The sequence below is a fragment of the Typopeltis vanoorti genome, chromosome 20 (assembly GCF_054136105.1).
Source record: "Typopeltis vanoorti isolate ZY-2024b chromosome 20, IOZ_Tvanoo_1.0, whole genome shotgun sequence".
NCBI lineage: Eukaryota > Metazoa > Arthropoda > Arachnida > Uropygi > Thelyphonidae > Typopeltis > Typopeltis vanoorti.
Window position 1 is genome coordinate 92,205,758 of NC_143568.1, and position 14,243 is coordinate 92,220,000.

Consider the following 14,243-nt stretch of genomic DNA (forward strand, 5'->3'; position numbering starts at 1 on the left):
AATTATACACATAGGGATAAAGAGGTAGTAATACCTCAACATAAGGCATTGTTCTGACCCCACATGGACTATTGTGCTCAAATTTGGTTGCCTAGTTTTCATTGTGTTGTGGAAACACTAGATGATCCATGTAGTGCTTCCACATCTCAAAGATAAATGACCTAAGTAGTATTGGGCTCTGGAGTGTTGATTATGCAAAGCAGATGAGAGAATGTGGATTACAGAGTTTGGTGGATAGGAGGAAATAATGAGATATGATAGACACCTTCAAGTTGGTTAAGGGATTCAACCAGATTAATACAGAAGGAATTACAAAAAGAGTGGACATTAAGATGGGAAGAATGAGAGGCCATCCCTGAAAGGTGCATAAACATGTGGTGAAAAAGGGTGTGAAGAGTCGAAGAATGGAATGCATTGCCAGAGTGCATTGTGAACACAGGGAGTGTAAATAATTTTAAAGTTCAATATGATAGACATATTGTGATTAAGTGGGCCTCCCACAAGTCTATTAATTAACATAGAGATTACGGTGTTGGATTCTAATTATGTAGAAAATAGAATAAATGTTATTTGATTCAGAATCCAACATGATTTTCCATCACAAAGGCTGCGTTTGTAAATATTATTTAATGTAAATAATGTAAATATAATTTGATATCATATAACTACCTTAATTATATCAAATATTTAATTATTTAATCAAAGAAATGTGTTAATAGTAAATAGATTCTGTATTAAATATTATTAAGCTATTTTATTTATTGTTATGTCAATATTATAAAAACTTGTATTTGCAATATTAACTACGCATTTATTGAAAAGCAAATATTCTAATTATTTGTATTTGTGTATAAAGCTTAACGTATGTAATGACTCAATGTAGTAGTATAGCCTTGTCTAACATTGGCGAGAATGTTTATGTTTGTCTGTTGTCATAGAGACGCATGAAATAAACGAGCGCGAGTGGAACAGAGCGTGGGCTGAAGAGAGAATAAAAAAAAATATATATAAAAAGTAAAGAGTTGGGACGAAAACTTGGAAGTGAAAGGAAGCAGGGTGATAAAATAAAGAAGTAGAAGTAAATAAAGGTTCTTAAGGGTAGGAGTTAAGTGGATAATTTTTATAAGTGAGCAAGAACGTAATGAATTTTATAGTTAGCTGAAAGTGAAATCAGCAACAATAATAGAAGGGAAATTAAAGCTACAATCGGATAAAATAGAAAGCTGGACGTTCAAGGAAGAATTCTGAATAAACCCAGCTGATCTAGTATTGCAGCTTATTTCCGATTTGCCCTAAAGAGAACCTCATAGTGTTTTAATTAATTTATGAGTGGTAATAAGGATAGTTGAAGTGCCCTGTAATTGATGTCAAGAACTCTGAAGCGTAATTGATAGTGCTTTAAGTATAACTGTGGATAAGTTTTGTAGATGTGTTTTTAATCTTTAAGTGTGATAAGTAAGTTCCAGAAGTTTGCTCACAACATAACAGATGTTCTAGGAACCATTTCCGGTAAGGTCTATCATAGTGTATTATTAACTTTAACTGTGGAAACCCTTCGTGATTGAGAGTTGGATTTTGCCAGAGTTGAATTGTTCGAAAGATATTTTCAGCTATTAGATCCTGTAATATTTTGAACTTATAGCATGACTGAAAAATGTGTGAAAACTAATTAGATTGGATGTTCTGTTATATTCATTTAAGTGTAAAAACTTTATAACCCAGAAGTTAAGAAGGTGTATGTGAAGACTTGGAAGATTGTGCTGATGTAATTGACTTGACTTAATGTTTGACTTATTTCTATTGTTTAAAAATTAGAAGTAAAATTTATGTAAGTGTTATATAACCTATATTAAATGCTTTATTTGTTAACCTAACTGTTGTATTTGCCTGAAATTCTTTTTACTGCACCGTTCACAAAAATTCGAATCTAGCGGGAATCCCAAAGAGAGAGAAAATAAATACTTCGGCCTGAATGAATGAAAAGACTGCTAACTAATTTTGAATTGATCCTACTATTTCATATAGACTTATCTAAGGATAGAGTGGCACAGTATAATAGAAATTTCTCTACCCTTAGATTAGTGATCAATTACATTTAGTTTTCTTTTATTTTATGAAAGTGACTTATAACAGATGGCGAATTCGAACATCAAGAGAACAACGTCACGACAACGGTAATAATAATAAATTATTAATTCTTGTTCTTACATATTTCTAATAATCATAATCCCATATAATGTAATCATATACCTTTTCCATCTACAAAATGTTTGTTATTTTGTAGATGTCCCATTATTTCTCAACAACACATTTCACCTGAAAATCCAATCTTGATATCCTCTATTTATCCTGACTCTCCAGCTTGTTCTTCCCAAGTTTCTTTTCCACAATTTTCTTAGCCTCTTCCCTAGCATGCATACACAAATCTTATCTGGAACACTCATTAGACAAATTCTGGTCCTTAGATTGTTTTATTAGGCCCCTCCCACCTTTTTTTTTTTTTTTTTTTTAATTGGTGGGTAGTATATGAGACTGCTGCTCCAACCATATAGAATTTGACCATCTGACCACACCTTCTGAGTTATGTAGGCATTTCTGGTTGAATATCATTTGAACATTACTGGCTGAATATCATCTACTGTAGCTGCCTTTTTAAAATTTCAGTTTTTTTTTTTTTTTTTTTAACTTCAAGTATCGATATGTAGGTGGGAAAAAGTCTAAATAAGTGAACAAATTAACTAGAAATGAATGGTTTACTGTATGTATGGGTCAGTAAATGGCATCACAGTACATTGCCATCTCATACTGTGAAATTGTATTAAATCTTAAGGACGTACCATATTTTTCAGACGATAAGACGCACCCCAAATTTATGAGAAAAAAAATTTGATTTTTTTCTCATCGATTTTTAGAAAAAAAAATTTTATTATATAAAGATATTTACAAATTCTTGCTTAATTTTTATTTATTGTTAAAATCATTTGCATTAGCAATATTCAGTTCATCTTCACTCTCGGTACTATCACTGGTCTCGTTAATATCATCGTTCGTATTACTTTCGTCTGAACTATCGATGTCACTCCCTTCAAAAACTGCGTCATCTTTGGTACCATCTATCGCATCATTTATCCCGCATTTCTTAAATGACTTTATAATCGTCTCTTCTTTCACAGCTTCCCATGAATTTTTCACCCAGGTACATACTTCTGAAATTACTGGTCGTTTCATACGTCCTGTTGCTGTAACATTGTGATTTGGCATTGCCATCCATTTGTTCCACTCTTCCCGCATAAAATGTTTGAATGGTTTATTAATAGATCCGTCCAAGGGTTGTAATTGACTTGTAAGGCCTCCAGGAATGACAGCTAATTCTGTATTCATTTCTTTTAGAAGCTTCTTGGTTGATTCTGTTTTATGCACTCTGAATTGATCCCACACTAACATTGCAGGCTCTTTAAACAATGCACCTGGATGTTTTGCCCATATCTTTTGTATCCATAATTTCATTCCTGTTTCATCCATCCAGCCTTTATCTTGAATGTGGATAAATAATGCCACGAGGAATTTCATCTCTCGGTAAGGTTTTCTCTTGAAGATTAACATGGGGGGGTAGTTTTGTTCTGTCTGCGCAAAAAACTAAAACTACAATGTAGTGAGTTTTTTCATGACTTGTTATTTTGATCACTACTGATTTGGTGCCTTTTGAATCTACTGTCCGATTTGAAGGCACATCAAAAGTTAGAGGCAATTCATCCATGTTTGCAATTTGATTAAGTTCAAAGTTAAATTTCCTTCTCGCTGATATGACAAATCTAAGGAATTCTATAATTTTAGCTTCATAGTCAGCTGGCATTTTTTGGGCTAGAGTGGTTTTTGTACGCATGCATAACCCATGTCTTTTCATAAATCTAAAACACCAAGATGGTGATCCAGTAAAATCTAAAATTCCATTAGCAGTTGTCCATTGTTTTGCTTCAAAAATTATAATTTTCGTAGAAACAGATACTCCCATGTTTCGATGATTTGTTACCCAATTTTTCATTTGTACTTCTAATTCTGGCAATTTTTCAAGGTGCGAACAGAATGTTTTCTTGTGTTTACATAGCAGTTTTAACTGTTCCTCTTGTTTTCTCTACTCGCAAACCATTTTTTTCTGTTTGTGATGGACCAAAATGTCTTTCTGCTGCTCTGTTTCCATACTGTTTTGCATAATTTATCACATTTAATTTATAACTCATGTTATATGAAAGTCTTTTTTGTTTTACACTCATTTTTTCTAATTTTAAGATAAAAATTTTAACGACTTATAATTCAAATGAACCGTATAAAAGCACATGGTTACACACTAATGACTATTGATGCTCTAAATTGGTGATTCACCCACATGCAGCGAGATAATTTAGGTACCTTCAGTGGCATACTTACTAATTTTATTAACATATTGCACCAGTAATTGAACTTCGCTAACAGCTCCGGTACAGTGTAAAGATTCATATTTTAATGTTACCTTCGGACCATAAGACTCACCCCAATTTTAAGTCAATTTTTCTATGTAAAAGGTGCATCTTATGGTCTGAAAAATACGGTAATTCACAAAAAAGTCCAAGCCTACTGACAAGGAGTATTGCTGCTGCTGTGTGACAATATGAAACCTCATACAGCTACAGGAACCCCGGAGAAATTCAAGAACTTTAGCAGAACTCTTTCAACATTCACCTTATAGTCCCAACCTTGTCCCATATGACTTTCACTGATGGTGAATATTTACCGTCAGTGAATATTTTATCTACTAGTTTGAACTAGTAGATAAAAAAAAGACTATTACTTCCTTGTTTATCCTGAGAAATCAGGATAAACAAAAATATAATTAAAAGATGTTAAAATACAGATCATTAACTATGTCATAAGAAGGGTAAAAAATCACTACCAAATAACTTCTTAAAACACCATAATTAGACTTGCTATATATAATGTCAAATGCAAGTATGGTTGATGACCTAGCTGATAGAGTATTCCATCTTTACTAACAGAAACTGTTTTGTAAAAGCAGACCTTAGAGTTCTTAGTTAAACTAAAAACATGGAGCTTGAATACCTACAGAATGCACTCTTAATTAAAAACGTTACACTGCAAAAAGTTTTATTAGCATGTTAAATCTCAGAGGCATCCAATAGTCAAGAAAATTTTAACTATAGAGGTGCTATCACACCTTATATAAAATATATGACTAACAGAGTAGCCCTGCTCTTCAATTAAAAAAGTTGCATTTACTTTTCTAAACAAAGTAGTAGCTGTCCCCCCTACAAGCACAGAAGTCAGCATCCGCCATTGAAAAAACTAGGAGCTATAAGATATATTATGCTTGGACAGATGGGCTGCTTGGGATAGCAAAATAGTTATACAGAAAAGGAAAGCACATAATTATGATTTAACTTCCACAAATCGGGGAAAAACAGAGTGTTATTTGTTAACTGCCATACACCTCATACATGGAAGTTCAAAAGAATTTTGGAAAAACACTGTGTGGATGTTGGTATACATTTATCTACACAGTGTAATCATAAGAACTGAAGTTTAACATTCCATCACTAGTGATCTTTTCTTATTAGACAGTTTAACTTAGTAGACGCACAATATGAAAAACAAATAGATCAATCAGTATCTCAGGAGCATGTAGTTAATCATTTTACTCACTTTGTACAATAAAGTTACAAATGATTCGGCAACAAGCAAGAAAATGATGAAGCTAAAGATTTGGGAGAGCGATTGTGGACAGGGAGCAAAAGTGACCAAAACATCTCATCAGATGAGATGTTTTGGTCACCTCATCATGGATGATGAGGAACACACATATATACATATTTACTAAATAACTTAAGGAAATTACAACGTAAAATAGAATATACATTAAATTAAACTTTAATGTATTTCCAATGTTTCGGCAACGTCACGTTGCCATCTTCAAAGGAACTTACAATAAAGACACGTGCATGCAGGCACTAAACACAGTAAATGAGAATGAAGCAAGGAAGCTATGGTTTTCCTAAAAGTCCTGATGGTGCTCCCTAGCGGGCTATGTAGGTATTCTTGGCCGTTGGGCTGAAGGTCTCCTGATGTATGCCTCCCAAATTTGGGGCAGTCTCATGTAACCAAAGTGCCTGCATGCACGTCTTTATTGTAAGTTCCTTTGAAGATGGCAACGTGACTTTACCGAAATATTGGAAATATATTAAAGTTTAATATATGTGGTAGTAGTTTAGGAAAAAGGAGGTAATTTAGAATGAAGAGCTGCTGTTGAGGTGAAGTGAGACTTTTTAGAAAGAAGAGCAACCTGCTAGAAAGAAAGAGAGAACACCAAGTAATCTCCACTCCTCCAGAACTGACAAATGTAAGGACATACTGTGCAGAGAAAATCCAAAGTTCTCAATCTTCAATTTCTTGTCTCTACCTGAGGGGACAGGAGAAAGTGTACTCGACTGCCTTGAACTTGAAAGAAGTGAACTGCTTGGTTGAGGAGCTCCTACATGCTTTCTCTAGAAGAGGCTATAAGATCATTGGCAAATGCCATAGCATTAACATTAATTGTGTCAGCAATGAGTTTCTTCACTCTCTTCCAAGCCATATTGGCTACTTGCCTGACACAACCACTGAAAGCAGGAGGTGAAAGCATAATGATTTCCTTGGCATATGCCCTTAAGTGCTGAGATGGACATTGATCTGAAGCCCAGAGCAATAGTTACAGAGTTTGCAAACTAAGTCTCTGAAACACGGGGCAAGGAAAGCTGGGCATCCTGCAGAAAACTATGCTCAAAATATAGCTAAGGGAGTGAAAGACCTTCTGGAAGTCCATGGATGCCATAAAGCAATACCATTCTCAGTACAGCCATTCACAGGGATGGAGGATCTGTCTAATATCATGCTGGATGTATGACTGAAGATGCTTAGCTAACACTTTATGAAAAAGGTGAAAGAACAGTAGCAAATGTAACTGGACAGTAATCTGAGGGTGTGGCACCTTCTGTCATTGGAAACACTGTTCTTGATTGGTGAAGATTGCTATACATTTCATAAATAGAAGTAGATCAATTAGATCTTCTAAGATAAGCAAAGGGACTCACCAAAGCTCCATAACAGTAAAGCAGTCTGGTCCTGCAGTTGATGAGGTGGCTGGAAGAAAAAACTTTATTTCATCAAAAGAAGAGGAACAGAAAAGTTCTGCTTCTAGAAGGAAGGACTAAATCAGGTAATTGCTATGAACCAAAGCCATAGCGGTAGAGTTGGAAAAGACATTCCTCCAAAAGTGGACAAACTCCTTGTGCATCTTCATTTGGAGAAGGAGATACTCCAAGCATCTTCAGTCATTACAGCACAAATACTTCTGTTCTTCTTATATAACATTTGCATTCAGGCATAAAGACAATTTCTCTCTTTCTGCTTGAACTGATGATGTAGGATGATATTCTACTAACTGGGAAGGAGGATGCTGCCTAGCATATTCTGTTTCCAAATAATGATTTCGCTTACAAATACATACTTCATTCAGTGACATAATAATTTTCTTTAAAATTCTGTGACTTTAAGTGAGAGGAGACTGACCCCAAGATGTAAGATGTTCTTGAAGAAGGGATGCAGCTGTACTAGCCCTACTGCTCTCTTATTATTATTTATGTTACAACTCTAGGGAGTCCAAAGACTCATCAAGGGAGGGCACCTACTCTACAGCACTGTCTCCACCACTCCATCAACGTCATCTAGTGCCCACTCTCACCACTAGTACTTTCAGTAACAATCACAAACATCCCTACGGTGGGATTCAAACCCACAGCCTTTTGGCTGGAGAGCGGATACGCTAATAAAAAAGGAGTGGTCAACGTATCTGCTATCATTCATTTCCACTTATAGTGGTAAATGGGAAATTGATAGCTACAAAACAGGAGGTATTACCTGCTCTGATGGGAGATCTTCTGTGTTAGAAGATCCCACTAGAGCAGGTAACAGCCAGAGAAGGAAAAAAAATTATTTATTGAATTGCTAATATTTCACTGGTTTTCTACTCAGCATCTCAAAGTACAAAATATAGTTGTGAAAAGCACTACACTAAAACATTTTAAAAACAATCCAATTTTAACTGACAGAGAACTAATGTCCCAACAAGGTGTCCTCTATGGGCTGTTTAACTCTAATGCTAATTTGGAGAAATCAGGCTATCTTTTCTTAGAATGACTGTTCCCCAAATCTTTCCCCATACCTCAACAATCATACTTATTAAGGTATGGAGAATGGTTCATAGCAGATGCTGATTATAAAATTAGTCACTAATTAACTTTATGGTTAACTGGCCCATAGAGGGTGCCTTGCTAAGACATTACTGTGTCAGTTACAAATTGAATTGTTTCTAATATTTTAGTGTAACGCTTGTCACAGTTATAATTTGTGCTTTGAAGATGCTGGTAGAAAAACAGCAAAATATTAATAAGTTCAATAAATTACCCCCCCTTTCTTGGTGTTGTTTATACCATGAAGTACTATTATGAATAATCACAAGTTCTTTATAGGATGGTAATTTATAATGCTATTTGCTGCTATTGTTTGCATTCCATCTAAAATAATCCATTAATATACAAAGTAAAACCATACAAATTTATATTTTTAAGCTGAAAGTTTCTGAAATTATACTTTATTAAAAGCTTTAAAATGAATGAATCATGACATTTACTAATTAAACTACAACCTAATTTAGTAAACAAAGCACAAGTGCATACACGAAGTGCAACTAATTACAGCTTTGATGGTTTCTTTTGTTTTCCCATTCTAGCATCTGAATATTCTCACCTACTGATCTAGCTCTGCACTGAGATGTTTAGAAGTCATAAGTCAGTGTAACATCATATCTTCAACGGCTAGTATTCCATGCTTAATGGATATATACCTATCCACTCATTGATATATCATTTAAAATCAGGAAAGATCATGGTTCTCCACAATAACTAGGCTATGGAGTGAATGTGGAATTTAACACATTAAATAAAGTTTTAGACCGTATATGTTTTTCCTGCAGATAAGATGCTATAACGTACTTGTTTTCTTGGATCTCATATAGCCATCTGGAAAAATTTAAAGACTAAGTTGTATAACTTATAACTTTAAAAGACTACTTAAATCACAAATGATTTATAACCAATTCAACACTTAATGATCTACTTAATGCCTACAGGAAAAAATATAATCGAAGTCCATCAAAATTACAAAACACTTATATTTATATTACTTTTCTTACCAGTGAGATTTTTCAAAATACTATGGTGAATACACATTTTATATTTATTATACATTTTGAATTTTTTTAACTATGACCTTCATTAAATTACTGATAAGTAGCTATGCACTGTTTCATCTTATTACAAACACAAATTACCAGCTCTAATTCTCCAGTACGTGGATTATAAACACGAATTTTCTTATCTTTACATGTTGTAACTAAACTACTGCCATCCCAGTTCCAGCAACAATGAAATATCAGATCTGGAAGATCCATTTCCGATAACATTTCTCCTGTGCCTATATTCCATATAAATATCTTGCAGTCAGATCCTGTTAAAAAGAAAATACAAATTTCAGTGAAGTAAAAACACACTGTGTTAGCATAGGTCAATTAAATGCTGCTTATCTATTCCTTTATTTGATTGAATAATCTTTATGAATAAAATATTGGTTAAGTATAAATACAGCTAACCTACATAATAAATGGACCCCATAGGAACTGAGGCAGACTGGATAATCAAAAAACTACACATTAGGTGTTTCCAAGATTTGTTCCATTCTCTATATTGAGAGGGGGAAAATAAAAAAAACCACTAACAGTCCTTATTTGGTTACATATTGACTGTAATGAAATCTAGGATTGAATAAAGATATCAAAATGTTCTTTTTAATGTAATCTGGAAATCCTGCTCTTGCTATTTCAAGTCACTTCATCTATGAAGTAGCTTGAAATAGCAAGTGGCTTTGATCTGACACTACATGGTGAAACTCGATTGCCACTTAAAAACAATCACAAATATCCATGATTCTGGTGGGATTTGAACCAGCATCCTGTCTGGTTGAAAAAGCAGGTAAATTAACTACTACAGGGATATCCTTTCACTATTTGTTTAGCCTACGATTGGAGGAAATGGTAAAAGAATCCATCTCAAAAAAAACATCTCTGTAAATGGACAAAGATTACATCATATGAAATATGCACATGGTATAGTATTATTTACAAGTACATGATAGAAAGCTATATGAAAACAGCAAAGATTATGCAATTTAAGTAAAACCAAAACAATGACAATAAGCAGAAACAGAGACTGGAAAGGAAATAAACTGGAATTGGTTACAAAAATGTAATTACTTAGAGCATCCAATCACAGACAATTATGAAGAAACTATATAACAGAGAATAAATCTATGGGAGTCTACTGTGATGACCAAGTAGAAATATTAGAAAAATACACATTTCTCCAAAAGAAGGTAAAAATGACGTATATGGTGAGTGATGTTTCCACAGTTATGGTGCAGAAGCTTGGGTTATCACATAAAAGTAAGAATTAACAGATACAACAGTATGGGCATATACAGAATGCCTACTGAGAGACTTCTGCAAATTCTCAAAAATGAAAGATACATATGGAGAGAACCAAGGAACCCATGAACTTCAGTTCAGCTATTAGATATATAGCTTATGTTTCTTACATTTTTCTCTGTATTCCTAAGGTTACTTGCTGGCTGCCTTATTAGAAACTTTTGATATGATTTCTTATTTTCCAGTAGAAATGCCTCTAATTTCTTGAGTCCATCATAATGTGGACTGACTGGGGATCTTCAGTTTGTTGATGATGCAAAGTTTGGAAGAATTATAAGTAGTATTGCTGATGTTAATTCCCTTCAGGGAGATTTGAATAGACTTTACTTGGACAAAGGAATGGAGGGGTTGTGGTTTTAATATCAATAAGTGTAAGTGTTGCATTTTGGAGTGCAGAAATATAAGGCTGTGTACTATTTCAATGGCACTGCAGGAAGTGGATGAGATTAGAGATTTGGAGTGATGGTTGACAGTAGACTGAAATTTACAGGACATACTGCTAGTGTTGCACATCATAGTTCTGCTATGATAAGAAGTACTCTAACATGTATAGATAAAGAAGTGGTTATGCCATTGTATAAAGCACTGGTCAGACCACACTTGGACTGTTGTGCTCAAATCTGGTGTGTGACGTGGAGACATTGGAGAGGATCCAGAGACGAGTGACTAAGACAATATCGGGATTTCTAAGACAATTTTGAATGCGGGCTATGGAGAGAGGTTGAAGAAATGTGGATTGCAGAGTTTGGTGAATAGGAAGAAAAGACGTGATATGATAGAGACATTTAAGTTAGAGGATTTTATCGGATTAATACAGATGAGATTATAAAAAGAGTAGAAGGAGAGCGGGGAAAAATCAGAGGTCACCCCTGGAAGTTATGTCAGAGTTTGGTGAAGAGGGGTGCGAGAAGTCAATTTTTTATATGGAGAATTGTCAGTGAATGCATTACATTCCGGAATGTGTTGTTAACGAAAGGAGTATTTAAGGATTTTAAGATTCAGTATGATAAATATGTTGTCAGTTGAATGAACCTCCATGATGAGCTGCTGACTCCATGGAGGGTGCAATAATAATAATAATAAAGTTTGGACTTCTCTATTCTTGCAAACTTCACATGCTTCCTGTTTGAATCAATTATTTTCTTCAGAGTTTGTCATTAAATTTCTAGGCATTGGTTTTTGTGTTCAAACTCTTTTTTCTTTTTGAATAACAGTTGTATATTTGAGTCCATATCAACTTTGATTCTTTTTAAAACACACACACACTTACATTTTTTATATATATATATATATATATATATATATAAGAGAGATAAGCTCTGTGTAAAGTAGCTAAACAAAAGTCATGAGAAGACTTTGGTAAGAATACAGAAAATAAATATCATGAAGGTGGCAAAATGTTCTGGAGGTTATCGAAGAAGCTTAGAAATGGAGGAAAGAGTACTGTAAAAGAAATATAAGATGATAAAGGTGATATGAAAACAACATAAGGCTATTTTAGGAGGAGGAATGGAGTAATTACTTTGAAAGACTGTTAAATGAACCAAGCAGTGAGAGAACCATACTAGAAAATTTTCAAGAGGAGTATATATCAATGCTTGAAGTAGAAAAAGCTTGGTGAAGAACAAGCTGGATTCAGGCCAAATAAAGGCTGTCAGGATCAGATCTTCACTTTACGACAAATAGTCGAGAAAGCATGGGAATACAACAAAGATTTGTATTTAAGTTTTGTTGATTTGGAAAAGGCATATGACAAGGTGCCAAGAGAGAAGCTATTCAATATGCTGCAGTTATATTGTGTCAATGGGGCATTATATCAAGCAATACTTAGTCTGTATTTGAGTTGTAAGTCAGTAGTTAGAATTAAAGGAAGTACAGGAAGATGGTTTAATGTTAAATCTGGTGTGAGACAAGGATGTACATTATCCCCTCTGTTATTCATATCTATATGGATCGCATTATGACAGAAAGTGGTATTAAACCTTATATTAAAATTGGAGATGTTAATCTCAGCTCTTTGCTTTATGCAGATGATGTTATACTTCTAAATAAATCCATTACAAGTCTGCAAGATTCCCTGACTAAAGTGAATAACTGTTGTAATAGATATGGTATGAAGGTCAGCATTAAAAAGACAAAGTCAATGAAAATAGGCATAAGCATTGAAAATATCAACTGCATTGTGAATGGAGAACCTATAGAATGAAACATTTCAGCTACTTAGACACAATTTTTAGGGAAGATGGTAAATTAAATATGGAAATAGACAATAGAATGAACAAAGCTGGTATGGTAGGAAGTCAACTGAATAAATTTATATGGAATAAGAGAGAAATTAGTGTCGAAACACTAAATTAGCTGTATACAAGATAGTGTTAAAACCAATTTTAACTTGATCTGAGAGATGGGTCAGAATAAAACACTTGACCAAAGACTAGAGACCACAGATATGAGAGTCCCGAGAAAGATTAGGGGCATGAACAGATGGCATCAATGGCAATATCATATTAAAAATGAGGATATTAGGAAAGAACTTGACACTGTCACCATCCAGGAATGAATTAGCAGAGCTAATCTCAGGTGGTATGGTCACTTAAACAGAATGGGCGAGGAAAGATTAGCAAAACCAGCATTCTCTGTCAGGTTGACAGGAAAAAGACACAGAGGAAGACCAAGATATAGGTGGATTGATACAGTAAAACGTGCCTTAGAAGATAAATATAAGATCTAATAATGTTAAAGTCTTGACAGGGAACAGACTGATTTGGAGGAAATTTGTAATAAAAAGTTAATAATGCTAAATATTTTTCATGTAGTACTATCACATCCTGTACCTCCCTTGAAGGTACATGGCAGGAATTTGATGATGATGATGAGGTAGAAAAAGCCATCAAAAACTTGAAATGTGGAAAGACAGCTGAGTAGATGATATTCGACCAGAAATGCTTAAAAAGGGAGCTATAAAAGTATTGCGGTAGCTATGCTGCATAATTCAGAGGATGTTTTCAGAAGGTCAAATTCCAATTATTGGAATAGAGCTCTCATAGTACATATCCATAAAAAAAAGGGAATAAAACTGAATTTGAGAATTACAGAACAATTCTAAGTAGGATTTATGCAAGCATACCTGAAAAGAGGATGAGATAGATCATGGAAGAGAACCTTGGAGAAGAAGAACAAGCTGGGTTCAGGACAATAGAGGTTGTCAGGATCAGATTTTCACTTTAAGACAAATAGTTGAGAAATTGTGGGAATACCACAAGGATCTCTACTTAAGTGTTGTAAATCTGAAAAAGGCATATGACAAGGTGCCCACAGAAAAGCTTTTCTAAACACTACAATTATATGGGATGAATGGAACATTATACACAACAATACATAGTCTAAGCCATCAGTCAGCACTTAAAAGATGGTTTGATGTAAAATCAGGGGTAAGACAAGGTGGCACATTATCTCCACTCTTATTCATCATTTATATGGATCAAATTATGAAAGAAAGTGGCATTAGGTCTGATATTAGAATTAGAGATGTTCAACTTAGCTCTTTGCTTTATGCAGATGATGTTGTACTCCTAAATACATCTAGTGCAAATCTCCAGAATTCACTAACGAAATTGAA

At 34.2% G+C, this 14,243-nt stretch overlaps 1 protein-coding gene across 1 annotated transcript in view; it reads right to left on the reverse strand.

Annotated features, from left to right (window-relative positions):
- Nucleotides 1–14,243, reverse strand: part of LOC150095655 (coronin-1C-like) — a 145,823-nt gene that overhangs the window by 88,807 nt on the left and 42,773 nt on the right. The window contains exon 4 of the mRNA XM_090409935.1: nt 9,416–9,591. Within this exon, the coding sequence (XP_090266061.1) occupies nt 9,416–9,591 (176 nt within the window). The remainder of the gene's footprint in view (nt 1–9,415; nt 9,592–14,243) is intronic.